At 33.9% G+C, this 13,039-nt stretch overlaps 2 protein-coding genes across 2 annotated transcripts in view; both read left to right on the forward strand.

The window, feature by feature from the left end:
* LOC134841365 (ubiquitin conjugation factor E4 B-like) overlaps positions 1 to 13,039 on the forward strand; it is a 478,213-nt gene that overhangs the window by 262,848 nt on the left and 202,326 nt on the right. The gene's annotated exons all lie outside the window — the stretch shown is intronic.
* LOC134842344 (uncharacterized) lies at positions 1,142 to 11,999 on the forward strand. The gene is made up of 5 exons (XM_063858631.1): positions 1,142 to 1,568; positions 2,306 to 2,482; positions 5,923 to 6,078; positions 10,307 to 10,455; positions 11,804 to 11,999. The coding sequence occupies exons 1-5, from the start codon at positions 1,400 to 1,402 to the stop codon at positions 11,888 to 11,890; spliced, it is 738 nt and encodes a 245-aa protein (XP_063714701.1). The 5' UTR covers positions 1,142 to 1,399; the 3' UTR covers positions 11,891 to 11,999.

Raw genomic sequence — 13,039 nt, forward strand, 5'->3', positions numbered from 1 at the left:
TTCAAAATTTTTCTAGTCATTTTTCTGCAAAACTTTTTGTCCCATTTGCTTATTTTAATATGACTGCCTAATACGCCTTAACTATATAATTACATCAGATCCTTTTATCACACCAAGCAGAAAAAACTACTCTAATTTGGGGGAAAAAACACTTTCTAAACCGCAGTTTTCTGAAGACCATGGTCGGAAAATTCTGTGCTAATTGCACATTAACCGGATATACTTGTTATATTTTGCCAACGCTATGCAGCAAAAATGCCCCAAACAAAAGTAAAACTAGTTCATAGCTCCGGATTTGAATCTACGACCTTTGAAATAGGAATCTTACGACTTCGCATCTGCGCTGCGCTCCCAGAATAATCTATTAAGCAATGAACTAAAAACCGGAATAATATATTAAACATATTATAAAAAAAAACAAATCCGGAGCAAGGAACTAAAAACCAGAATAATCTATTAAACATAATTTAAAAAACAAACAAAAAAATCGTGAACATTTTTCTGAAATAAAAAAGTGGCAAAATTTTTTTAAATAATGATTAAGTAAGCTTAAGAAAGTTGTTACACATAAAGGAACAGAAAAAAAAGTTTGACCAGTTTTTCTAGAGATGCAAAAATTATTCAAACTTTTTGACAAAGTTCAGTCAAAACGCCAAAAAAGACTGCAAAAAATAATAAATAATCTAAGGAAGACAAATCGGGAGCAGCGACAAAATAATTTATTAACGCAAAAAAGCTGAACTCGAGAAAAAAGCTGAACTTTTAGAATTTTTTTTAACTGTAAACTTTTTTCCTTATTAAACGTGGGTGGGATTTTTGCTACTATTTCGCTTTTTTGCTATGAAGGGGGTTAGAAATTGATGCAAGCCTAAAAATTGGTCTATCGTTGAACTAGCCCTGTATATGGGTGGCTATTCAGTAGTTAGTAAGATCCGTAGGTGGAACGCTCTGCGCTACCTCTTTTCAACCAGGTACTCTAACTTATAACTTTTTGAACTTAGTCAAAAGCCACTTTCGAATGACAAAACCACAAAAACGCTCCTCCACAGACAAGTTTCTGTGAACAAACTGAACAGCAACCCATTGATATATATTCAAATACCGATCTATAATTCGATCGAACATTTGGCTATGGCAGAGTCAACTTCAAGTTCACATTGTCTTCGATGGGCCATTGTTTGCGCATTAAACTCTTTCAAAGACTAGTTTTGATTGTAACTTGAACTACATGGCAAACGCAGACCAATTTGGCAAATAATTTTGAATACACAAATTTCTATACAAATTTTTAAAAAGTCATGTAGTTTTTACTGTTTTTATAAAAAAAAAGATAAATATTGGTCGAACTTCAATTTTACAAACTCTGAGCCAAAAAAATCACTGATTAATCTAAATTGAAATGTCCGTATCGGTTCGCACCAAGGATAAAAAGAACAAGAGGAAAAATTTGGATATGGGCGCCAAGTCTCTTACGAATCTGAACAACCTGCAAGATGACTCACTGTCAGTTGTCGATCAGCAGCCCGGCAACACCATCACAGTATTGTGTCTGTCATTCTCATTCATAGGTAGGAGGCAATCCTTTACTTCTGAACGATATTTGGTGGGGGGGTGGACTAAGGACTAGCTATTCAAATTTATTTTTCAAAAAGTTTCGCAAAAAATTGGAGAAAAAGGCCATGTATTTTTACCCGGAACCTTCTGAGACCAGGGGACTGGTCTAAGATTTTCAAAACAAGGGAGTGGACAGATTTTCGATAACTGTGTTAGCCTTCTTTATGGTCGGCGAAATAGCTTTTCCTAATTCTTTATAAGAAAGAAAGAATTTATTTCTCCAATAACTGGTCAGTAAGGTTATATAGCATCAGATAATGAGACTTGGAGAGGACAGACAACGGGATCCTAGGATCCATCAAGCGTCTGCCCTATACACCGAAAAGATACTATCTTGGTCAAATTTTCTTCATTTTTCAAAACTAGCACTTTCGCGCATTTTTTGAAAAGGACCAAAGAGTGACCAAGAATCTATGAAGATATCGAATTCTTAAAGGGAAAACAAGCGTTACACAACATCACCAGCCCCCCTTGCCCTAACTTCAATATCCAGACTTGTCTGAGAAGTCGGATCTCAGACAAGCTGTACTTTTTGCTGTACTTTTTGAACACGTTTTTCTCTTTGTTAGAGAACAATTTTTCACTGTATTTTGAGATTTACTTTTTCTATTTGAATAAGAATCAACTTGCGCTTCATCAGGCCCTACGAGTTCAGATCAGACTTTGCAAAATCAAAAAATATATATTGCAGATCTTTCCAATTTCCGCAAAGACGTGGAACAGGCCGCCATTTGTCAGATGTCCACTCCATCTCCCCCCACGACTTCCAAGACCAGCAGAGTTTTCTTCGGCAATGTCCAAATGGAGAACAGTCCTCGAATCAATATCAAATTCAACACTGTAGACAACATGGTTGACCACATGCACGGTAAGATCACTGAAATTTTTAATTTTAAATGGTAAAACTTGAGTTACGCTAGATCAAAGAAATCAACATCAGAGGATTTTAAAGGCCAAAAAAGACTCATTACAAATCAAATTAAAATGGAAAATTGTTCACGTTTTTTCCAACCACTTCTATAAAGAAAGTGAGACGGAACTATGGCGTAGTGTGTGGTGTGTGTGCTTATTTTGACTATCCTGATTTTCCCGGCAAGGCGACGATTCGTCGAAAGCGACCAATCGTCAAAAACAACAGTAGTATTTTTAAAAAGTAATTTAAAAAAACAATAATTTGATATTGGCTTCTATCACCTTCTAAAATCTCAGACTCTGGGATACCTAGAACCTCAAAAACTGTAAGTTTTTGGAAAAACCAAATAAGTGAATATCTGGACATTTCACAAAAAATTTTGCAAAGTTTAATTTTCAGAATAGCTCAATTAAGCGAAAAAAAATACAAATAATTTATGATGGAGTTTTTATTGAGTCTATTTACATTGTTGCTACTCGTTCGTTCAGTTTTCGGTGTTTTTACGAATGGGTGTTATATTTCCCCACACGGCCTTGAAGCTGTGGTTGGCTGCATCGAGCTTGACTTGGTCCAGGAACGTATAAATTGGAGAATGGCTGCCTTGCAATACTGCAGTGCCGCCACGATTCCATCACTGTACCGTTTTTGTTGCTCTTATAGCGCTAGCTGCGGCTTCATCCGATTCCACAAAAATAATGGGAAAAAAAACTTTAGGTTGTTTCGACCCGTAGATGTAAGTTTTTTCAAAATGGGAGGCAATCTAAATGAGCTTTTTGCTGAAGGTCTTGTCTAGCTTAAAGCGATCAGCATCTCTCGCAAGTTCTTCGATCACTTGATCAAAAGTAACAGTAAACATGTCAACTGGTACCAAACTTCTTACAGGAATGAGTCGTAACGACGAAATTGAGCTCATGGTTATTTTCCTACAATTGTTTTAAACCGACTTGGTTAACTTTCCAGTTGAAGGCTTGGGTGAGGTGAAAGTAAGATCCTTTAAGCTGTGCCATCCAGTAGTGAAAGAAAAAACATTGAGAGCAGCACGCTCAACTTTGAGGAGAATACGGTTGGGCTTGGCGCTTTCCGTAAGCTGCGACAAACGGTTGGGAAACTGCTGGCGTGTATGCTCATTTTTATTAAGAATCATAGCATAACTGCACGGGGGATAAAAACCAGCCAGCTGAAAATGGACTTTATTTAAGTGATGAAACTGCATGTTTATATTTTGAAGATGCCATTACAAAGCCATAACACTCGGTTCAATTGAAGATCATTCAATTTGTAAAATTTGCCCTAAATTAGTTTTCTATCGGTAAACTCAATACCGCTATTGAAAAAGAAGAATCTCTTAAACTTTAATTTTCGATATGCCCATCAAGGATCGTTGGGGCGAAGGGTCTTTCTACTGTTTTTTGTCGACCAGTTATCAACGCTAAGTGTGATTGCTGTTGCCTGGCATTTGTGATGGTGCCAGTCTGAACCTTTTTAATGTTAGTTTCTTTTTTTTGTCTGTTGTTGTTTGATATATTTGTGGCCATCACTTATAACAAAACTACAAATGCGTTGTGATAATTCCGTAGAAATTTAGCTCACTTTTCGTTGCAATTTTGAATAATGAAGGAGACAGAACGAATCAGTTTTTGTGCTCGTCCTGCTCTAAGCGGTTGAAAACTGAGGATTCAAATTACTTGTGACAAAGTAAAATTTTAAACAAACCTCTAATTAGCGTCTTTACAAAGTTTTCTTTGAATTTAAAAGTCCATTGAGTGCTAAATACTGGCCCTAAATGAATTAAAACGTGCACGTTGAAAACTTATGCTTTGGTTTTGAATTACTGCTTTGAAGAATAAAACTAATTGAGACACAATTGGGCTTACGACAATTAAACATAAACAAATTTAAAAGAAGTAGGGTGAAATCTTGTAGGGCAAATTGAATTTGTCAAAGGATAAGATAGAATAGGGTATTTATCCTGTTGTTTTTTAGGCATAGTAAGTTTATCTCAAGTTACCCGTGGCGATATGGACTGCTAGGATTGTTGATATTTGCTTACACCACTTATCGAAGCGGAAAGGAACTATGGAAAAGAATGGGTTTGTATTAGGCACTAAAAGGCGATATGAAAGAAGACGAAACCAATTAAAGGATAAAAAGACAAATAAAAAGGATAAAAAGACAGAAATGAAACAAGACTGCTCGTATCAGGGCGAAGCCCTGAATGTTCCGACTGCCTTTTAAGCTTTATGGAGCAGCAGTAAAAGCATAAAAAAATTAAATGAAATAAAATAAAATGAAAATTTTTTCTAAAATTTGAAATTTTTTGTGAAAATCATCCCCCCACACGCCATATAAAGTACAAAAAGAGAGATTTCGTTCCTTGTAACAAATCAATTATGGCAAATAAGCTTCGTTCAACCAATTTGGAACGATTTATAAGACGGATTAAATCTCCGCTTACGCGTTAATAGCGCGAATTATATCGCGCGTTAATTGTCCCAAATTGGTCAAAATGGCAATCTTTGAACCCTCATAACTCTACGAAAAATGATCAGAGGTGAAATATCTTTTCAAATTTAAGCTCAGGACAACAATACTTTTTGAATGATATTAAAAAATTCCGTCAAAAATGGCTAGTTAAAAAGTCGAAATTTGTCTGAAGAAAAAAAACCCACCCCGAGCACAATTATTAAAATCAGAGTTGATAAACTTCGAAACTTCAAATCGACTTTCAATCTTAGTCTGCAATGTTAAAACGAATTGTTTACTAGAAATAACTTCCTTGCTTTGGAATTTAAGACGACTAAATAAGCAGACGACAAGCAATAGTCCGGCAAATCAAGTTTTACTAGATAAAAGTTCATTTCTTACATATCGGTAACCAGGTTTTGCCAGGATTTGAACACTTAATTTTAAGAACCAAAATCACGCGCTTCACCGCCAGACCAAGTAAGAATGGGCATGCATAGTTCCTTGCAGATTTGTTAAAAAATGTTTAAGGGAAAAATTCTAGATCCCGATTACAAGTCACTTGCTACCGCTACCGCAAGTGTAATTTAAAACCCCATTTATTGTCATTGAGATTCCATTTTTTTTTAAATTATTCAATATCCCAGTATCAAGAAACTAAATTTAGCTTATTGAATCATAAAATGCAGGTCAATTGGATGTTGGAAACTTTCAGACTAAATTCAGCGAATAGCGGTTGAACTTTTGTCAAAAATTAAGTTTTTTGGTTTAATTTCTTTGGCGTTGATAACTGTGGCCGAGAACGTTCTGCGCTCTTTGCACAGCATCCTGCTACGTCCTGTTTCTTATGCAACGTTGGTATCTGGCCCTAAGATTACACACAAAATCTAACCGATTAACTTTTGAATTAGATGTAAATCCTTTTGTTTTAGAAGTGAACTTTGAGTTCCACTGTGTTGTGTTCTTGGTGAACTTTCTTCACCCTTTCCTCAAAGCACAGCTGATGAAGGCCATCGAGACATTCCTGGATGGGGGAATGTTCGATCTTTCTATACCAATGTCACTTCTATCCCTCCATCCTGAACAAGGTCAGAGAAAAATGAAAAGTTCATCTGGTTCTAATAGTAAAGCTTTTTCTGAACGACAAAGATACAAAAAAAACATTTTAATAATTTTTGGAGATAAACCCAACTGGTTGCACCAAGAAAGCACAAGGGCACGCCTGAAGCAAAAATAACTTTTTGTGAAGCTTTTCAAAAAATCATCAGTTTTCGGCCAGGGTTGATTTAAACCTTTTTTATCCTTATAATAACTAAATCAATCGTTATTATAACAAGACTGTTCGTATATCAGGGCAAAACCCTGAATTTTTCGACTGCCCCTTAATCCATACCGAATAGATTTTTGAGTAGAGAAAATATTGAAAAACTATAAACTTTGAACAACATCAAAGAACAAATGTGAAAAATTGTATCGTGCGAAATTATTACGACCGATTAGCTATCCTTAGCTAGACCGATCTTGTTGTTTTCACATTACGATTTTAGGATTCAGAATAAAATCTTCAAAGTGCGCATAAATTAGTCCAGAGCGTGGACAAATTAAATTGAAAACTTTCAAACTCCCAAAACTTTGCAAAAAATGATCGGAGGTAAGATATCTTTATAAATTTGATTTCAGGGAGACGATATATCTTCAATGGGGTATAAAAATATTGTTAAAAATTATTATTTCGACCGCCGAAAATTGACTGAATAAAAAACCGCGCCGAAAACCAAAAACGAACTCTCGTGATAATTAAACCAATCGATTGATTTTCACTCACATACTTATATTTCAGTATCGACGCACTTTATAGTTACGACTTACGAAGAAAGCGACGGAATATTTGTCCTCGGGGTGGTTTTGTTTTCTGCAGACAAATGTTGTCTTTTGAACTTGCCGTTTTTGACAGAAATTTTTTCTATCATCTCAAAATATTTGTTGTCCTGAGCTAAAATTAATAAAATATTTCTTATGTGATCCTTTTTTTGTTATCGGGAATTAAAGATTGCAATTTTGGCCAATCTGGGACAATTAGTGCGCAATAAAAATCGCGCTTTTAACGCGTAAGCGGAGATTTGATCCATTTTCGAAATCGTTCCAAAATGGTTGCAGGAAGCTTGTTTTTCAAAGAATATGGAAACTAAACGGACCGAGCTGAAGTCGACAACCATGAAGCCAAAAAATTATCAGCACAACTCTAAAAACAAAAATACAAAAATTCGAGTAGTACCCGATAGTTAAATTTGAATTTTCAAGAAATTGAGCATGTCAGCATAATTGATTCAACTGATTTTGTTAAAAATCAGTTGAAATTGTTATCATAAAAAAAAATTCTTCGAAAATACGGAAAAATTAATTTCAGAAAAACAGACGACAAACACAACCTCTACCGTCAAATAAGCTTTTAAAATTTTCCCAACATTCCCTAAACGAACAACATGTGGTTATGCATCATTTAATCTGAAAACAAAAAACGCCAAAGGAAATTGTTGTCATAGAAAAATTTCAAATTTCAGACCCTAAAAAAGGTCTATCCGGGACTCGAACCCAGACCATAGGGTGAAAAGGAACCGCTTTACCTCCAGGTGAAGAGAAAAGGGGCCCGGAAAATGCTAAGAATCAATATTTTAGCAATTTCGTTTTCCTTTCCAATTATGCCAGAAAAATAGTTTTATGGGGGAAAAAGTCTAGTTTCTGATTACAAGAAACCTGCTCTCGCAAGGGTAAAAACTCCAAATCGGATGCAATTTTGATTATTAGTTAACTTAGTAAAAATTCAGCAAAAATTAAAACTTATTTAGCAGGCAAAAAGTTAAAATGAGGCAAACATCAAATCAATTCTCCAGATAATAAAAAAACGTCAGCGCCTGCAATTAATATTATCAATAAATGGAAAAGTATGTAGAAAACCAATAATATAAAAACACAATATCAAGTTTTTCCGTTTTCAAACAACAAGAGTACTAAAAAAGTGATTTAGTTTGAAGCTTTTCATTTTAAATTTATATCTTACATGAATACATTAGGAAAGGGGCTCATTGGCGTAAAGTTAATTGTTAAAAAAATAATGTTTTACATAATTTTTCTGCTAAAGAAAAGCAAAATATAGAAATTCAAAATCAGAATAACTTTGAGTCAAGATTTTTTGTCAAAAATCTCAAACAATCTTGATATTAAACTCTCTGAAAAAAAAATTAAATTAGGCTTTGGTTTAATAGCCACAAAAAACATCATAATTGAGTTTATAAATAAATCAAACAAAAAAATCAAAATTGGAAATTGCAAAAAAAAAGTTTTTCACTAAAAAAACAGTCAGACTCCAACTGATAAAAAATCACTTCAAACAAAAAAACTTAATCTTAAACTAAAACACTAAAATGGTTTGGGGACTACATCACCGCCAAACTATTTTCAATAATTGCACTTGAATTTTTAAAGAGCAAAAAATCTAAGACCAGTTGATTGCCAATTTTCTGAAAAAAGCTAGTTAATTTATAATCCCAGTCACAATTACAAACAGCGAACTTCAAATTTCAAGTTGTAAACACTCAAAAATTGAAAATAATTTGTTCGAACTCGATTTTCAGAAACTATTTCAAAACTATGAGGACAGATCTCAAAAAGGTGGAGGAACTTTCTGCTCGGATGTGTTTTAGTTTTTTTTCCTTTTCAGTTTCCACACAAAATAGGTACCACAAATAAGCATCAGAATGGGTCGAGTGATCTATCATATTGAATCCCGTTCAGTGTTGAGAACAACCTGTTTAAAAGTTTGAAACGAGTTTTAGTCCAATTTCGAGCAAGTAAAGCCTTTGAGTGTAATTAAATATTGGCATTTAGGCTAAAAATTAGTTTCGGAAGCTTCATTCAGCGCTTTCTTGGTAATAAAAATTTTATACGAGTTTTAACGCAAAAAAAACTAGGAAAAATTTTTTGATTTTTTTTCTTCATTTTTTCGTTTATCAATAGTTTGAAAACAATTGTAGTATTTTATGCCTAATTCATTAACTTTTTACGCGTTTGTATAATTCTAAAATAAGCGTTTGTATAATTTTACGCGTTTGTCTAATTGTAAAATTTTTTTTGTAGTTTTTCACGAATTTGGTTGGAACATTCTGTGCAACTTGCACAGCAACCGGCTATCCTTCTTTACTTTTATATTTGAAAGCATAGAAAAGCCCGTGTTAATTGGCAGCAAAATCAAAATAAATGAAGTTTGAACAACCTAAGTTTAACAGCGCATACATTGCTCGAACATTTGAAGTTAGTAGGTAGTATAAAAATACTATTTGAACTTCAGAACCCTTTTTAGTTTTTTCACCTAAGCAGGCAACTTTATTGAAACTTCGCAAAACTAAAATACTAGAAATTTCAACAGTTTAGAAATAAATTAAAGAAAATCAGAAAGTTCCCGAATACGGACGATTGATAGTTTCAACTCGTACAAAAAAAACGTATTATCCCTGATGTATTTCCATAACGCTACAAATTTGCTAAGTTTGTGTATAGTTGCAGACAAGCCTTCATTCGGCAACAATCAAATCTGAATTAAGAAAAAAATGCTTTCTAATTTTTTCCAGGTCTTTTTTTTTGCTTAGCGATGATGGAAACCTGGAGGTTGAGAAATCCGGTCAATTATTCAGACTTTTTAAAGTCTACATTTTATGAAAAATCCGCGTATCATTGGCTGTAATTAAATTTTCAATCGAGAATTTTCAATTAAAATTAATCAGATTCGCTATTGCAACGTTTTAAAAAAAAAATTCAAAAAACCATAGAAGTTTCAGATCTCCTAAGCCGAAAAAAATTTGAGCAATTAGTGTATGAGACCAGATTCGCAGTTCCTGGGACAATCATGGAAACCCCCTCCCACCATAGGATTGTTCATGGGAAAATTTCGCTGATGTTTTCAAAAAAAATTGATATACGATAAAGATTAAACGTAGAAAAATTTCTTGCGTTTTAAAAAAGCTCTAAAACACAATTGGTTAACTTAAACACGCAAATAACCTTAAGCATGGGGGCTTAATGACACATGCATTTAGTTATATCATAGATAGATAACAGTTATTGCGTTACAGAAAATTAGTTTTTTGATTTGCAGCTCTTTAAAATAGCATTTTTTCTCGTGTTTTGATAATTTCGGAACATTTATGGTAAAACAAATTCGGTGGGAGGGTCAAAACTCGAGTGGTGGAACTATTGATAAAATAGGTTTGTTTTAAGGGGGGACACCATCAAGATAATTTTACAAGTTTTGATCTGATTTAGACTGTAATAACTTCCGAAAGAGAATTATCAGTGATTTCGGGTTCGAAGATGACAATTTGTGTTATTATAAATACGACAGAGAGACGTCAACGAAAACATCTCCTTCATTGAACAGCGGAGGGCGCAAAAACAGCAAACAACATCATCAGGTAATCCATGTCAATTTCTTATCGTAGTTGCCTAGTCCAAAGAACTGAAAAGTTGACACATGGAAGAATAGTACTAATTGAAAATTTTCCAACACAACTGGAAGCTTACTAAGAATAGCAAGCAAGAAAAAACGCGAATAACAGACACAACTCCAAAGGTGCAATGTAAAAATGGCCTATTTTAAAACAAAGAGTATCGCAGTAGCAGCTTCTTTGTTGCTAAACATTGTAGAAAGTTTGAGAGACAACTATCCTGTTTTGAGTTGGAAATATTATCAGCTTGTAGATAAAACATAAAAATTTCAAGCCACTTAAACTTATATTTCAAATCGCTAAAATTGGACGCGAAATTTTGAATGCATCATTAGGACCTCCCTGTCATTATTAATTTCACAAAAGAACCGTTGAAATCTTTCATTTGCTTTCATGACAACAATCCATTCGCAAAATCCTCGTATTTCAATCTAGCTAATCAATCGATGAAATGGTTTTTCATAGTTTAGATCAATTTGCCAATGATGCAATTTTCGAGAAAGCTATTGATGTGCTTAAAACTTCAAATAATGGGTTTTAAATTTTAACAATTGCGAATGATTAGCAAGATGTTTGTTTCAATTCCAAAAGCTCATTCTACAAAAATACGTTGAAAAACGTTTTGTCAGCTTCGACTAATTCGCAGGAAATTCATCAGTGTAAGAAAAACAGGGTTTCAAGCACGCTATTCGACCGTCAAATTTTGAATTAGATCAAGTATTTTGATGGCACATGCGAACGCCGAGGTGGCTCGGCACATGCAAACAACCTCCACATGCGAACAATTTCCCCCTTGGGTAGACCAAGGGAACAATCTCCTCCTTAAATGTAAACACAAGTTAAAGCAGTAAGGCTTGCGTTGTTCGATGCTCAATTCTGATTGGCTGAGAAATATTACTTTTTTAAGTGAACTACCTCCTTCCCTAAACAAATTTAAGGGGGAGATGGTTTAGTTAGTTTGAATAGCTTGTTTGAACAGTTTTCATTTTCTGCGAACCGCTCTAAGCCAAGCTTGTGATAACAAGCTCAAGTTATCTTCAGCACTATTATGAAAGTTTTCATCACAATTGTACCTACGCTCGTTATCTTAAGCTATTTATAATATCACGTTGAAAAATATACGTTGATTATTTCAAGCATGTATATTACGCTGGCACTTCTACCCAGTTCTTGTAAATTTTGCACGTTTGACAGATATGGATTGCTCCTGTTTACTCTCTTAATTGCGTTCTCTTTTTATTTCAAAAGTGTATTGCAATGTTAACATGGCTTATTATAAAACATAAACTGAACTACAAAACATGAATGTTTCAAGGTCATCCAGCACATGTTCGACTGTCTGCAGTCTAGAGTGAGTCAGAACATGGACATGAGCAACTGGCACCTTCTCAAATACGACTGAATAGCAACAACAGAGAAAAAAAACAATCGAATTACGAAAGAAAATTGCAATAAAAGTTGAGACTCAAATTCTTTCACATTTCTTAATTTCAAAATGAGAAAAAACTTTTTGCTCCGGACAAGTCTCGACACACCATTGAAGGAACTGTCTTTGCGAAAAATAGCGTGTCATTAAAAAAGCGAGGTTTTAAGAACCTCAAGTAAGAGTGATTGAAAAATTTTAAGGGCCAAAACTTTGTTTTGTAGAACTTATGAAATCATACTACCTCAAGTAGCAACCTTATTAGGAAGTTAGAAACATTAATTTTAAAATTTTTAAAATTAGGCAGTTATTAAAATTTAATTTTTTCAAAAAAATTGTTCCGGCAGGAGTAGAACACTTCAATTGTATATGTTCAAAAAAAACATTTATTAGGAATCGATTTGCAGATCAGAAGAAGCTACCACTTTAACCACGCTTATCCAAGAAACGATCAAATAGTAGCCTGTAATTACGGCATACATTGAGTTTTTTGAAGAGTTTCCAAGTGCATTTACAGCTAATAGCAGGGTTGCATGATTAAAATCAACTTGATTTAAATCAATGATGTAAATCGGATTTTAATCGTAGAAAAAAGTCAAAAAAATCAACCCTTGTGTTCTCCTGTCCAGTGCCGCGGTAAACACACAACCCAGCTTGCATTATTTACATTGGTTACGTACTTCGCTCTTCATAGCATACATTTAGCTGGAAAAGTTTTTCAGTACTTTCGGATTTCTCCATTCCAGTCTCAGAAATTGACTGGGAATAAAAAAAATGGGTAACTTGAGTTCTTCTTTCGGATGCTAAAACAGTAATTTTGCGTAAATAAATTGATTCTTGAAACAAAAACGTTTCCAATGAAAATCGAAAAAATCAAGGTAAAATAATAAAAATCGGATTTAAATCAATCGAGAATATACATCAGATTTTTATGCAACCTTGAATAGGAGTAATTAACAGCGAAATTTAGGAAAGCAAAATATCTTATTCTTAAAAAAAGTTAGTAGAAAAACAGATAATCCGGAGGTCGGATAATCAAAACAACAAAATTAATCAAAATATTTTTTGTGCATTTAACACATTATTACTGGGGTATAAAAATTTACTAAATTCAAGCTCATTAGGAGC

This window comes from Symsagittifera roscoffensis, chromosome 3, assembly GCF_963678635.1.
Source record: "Symsagittifera roscoffensis chromosome 3, txSymRosc1.1, whole genome shotgun sequence".
NCBI lineage: Eukaryota > Metazoa > Xenacoelomorpha > Acoela > Convolutidae > Symsagittifera > Symsagittifera roscoffensis.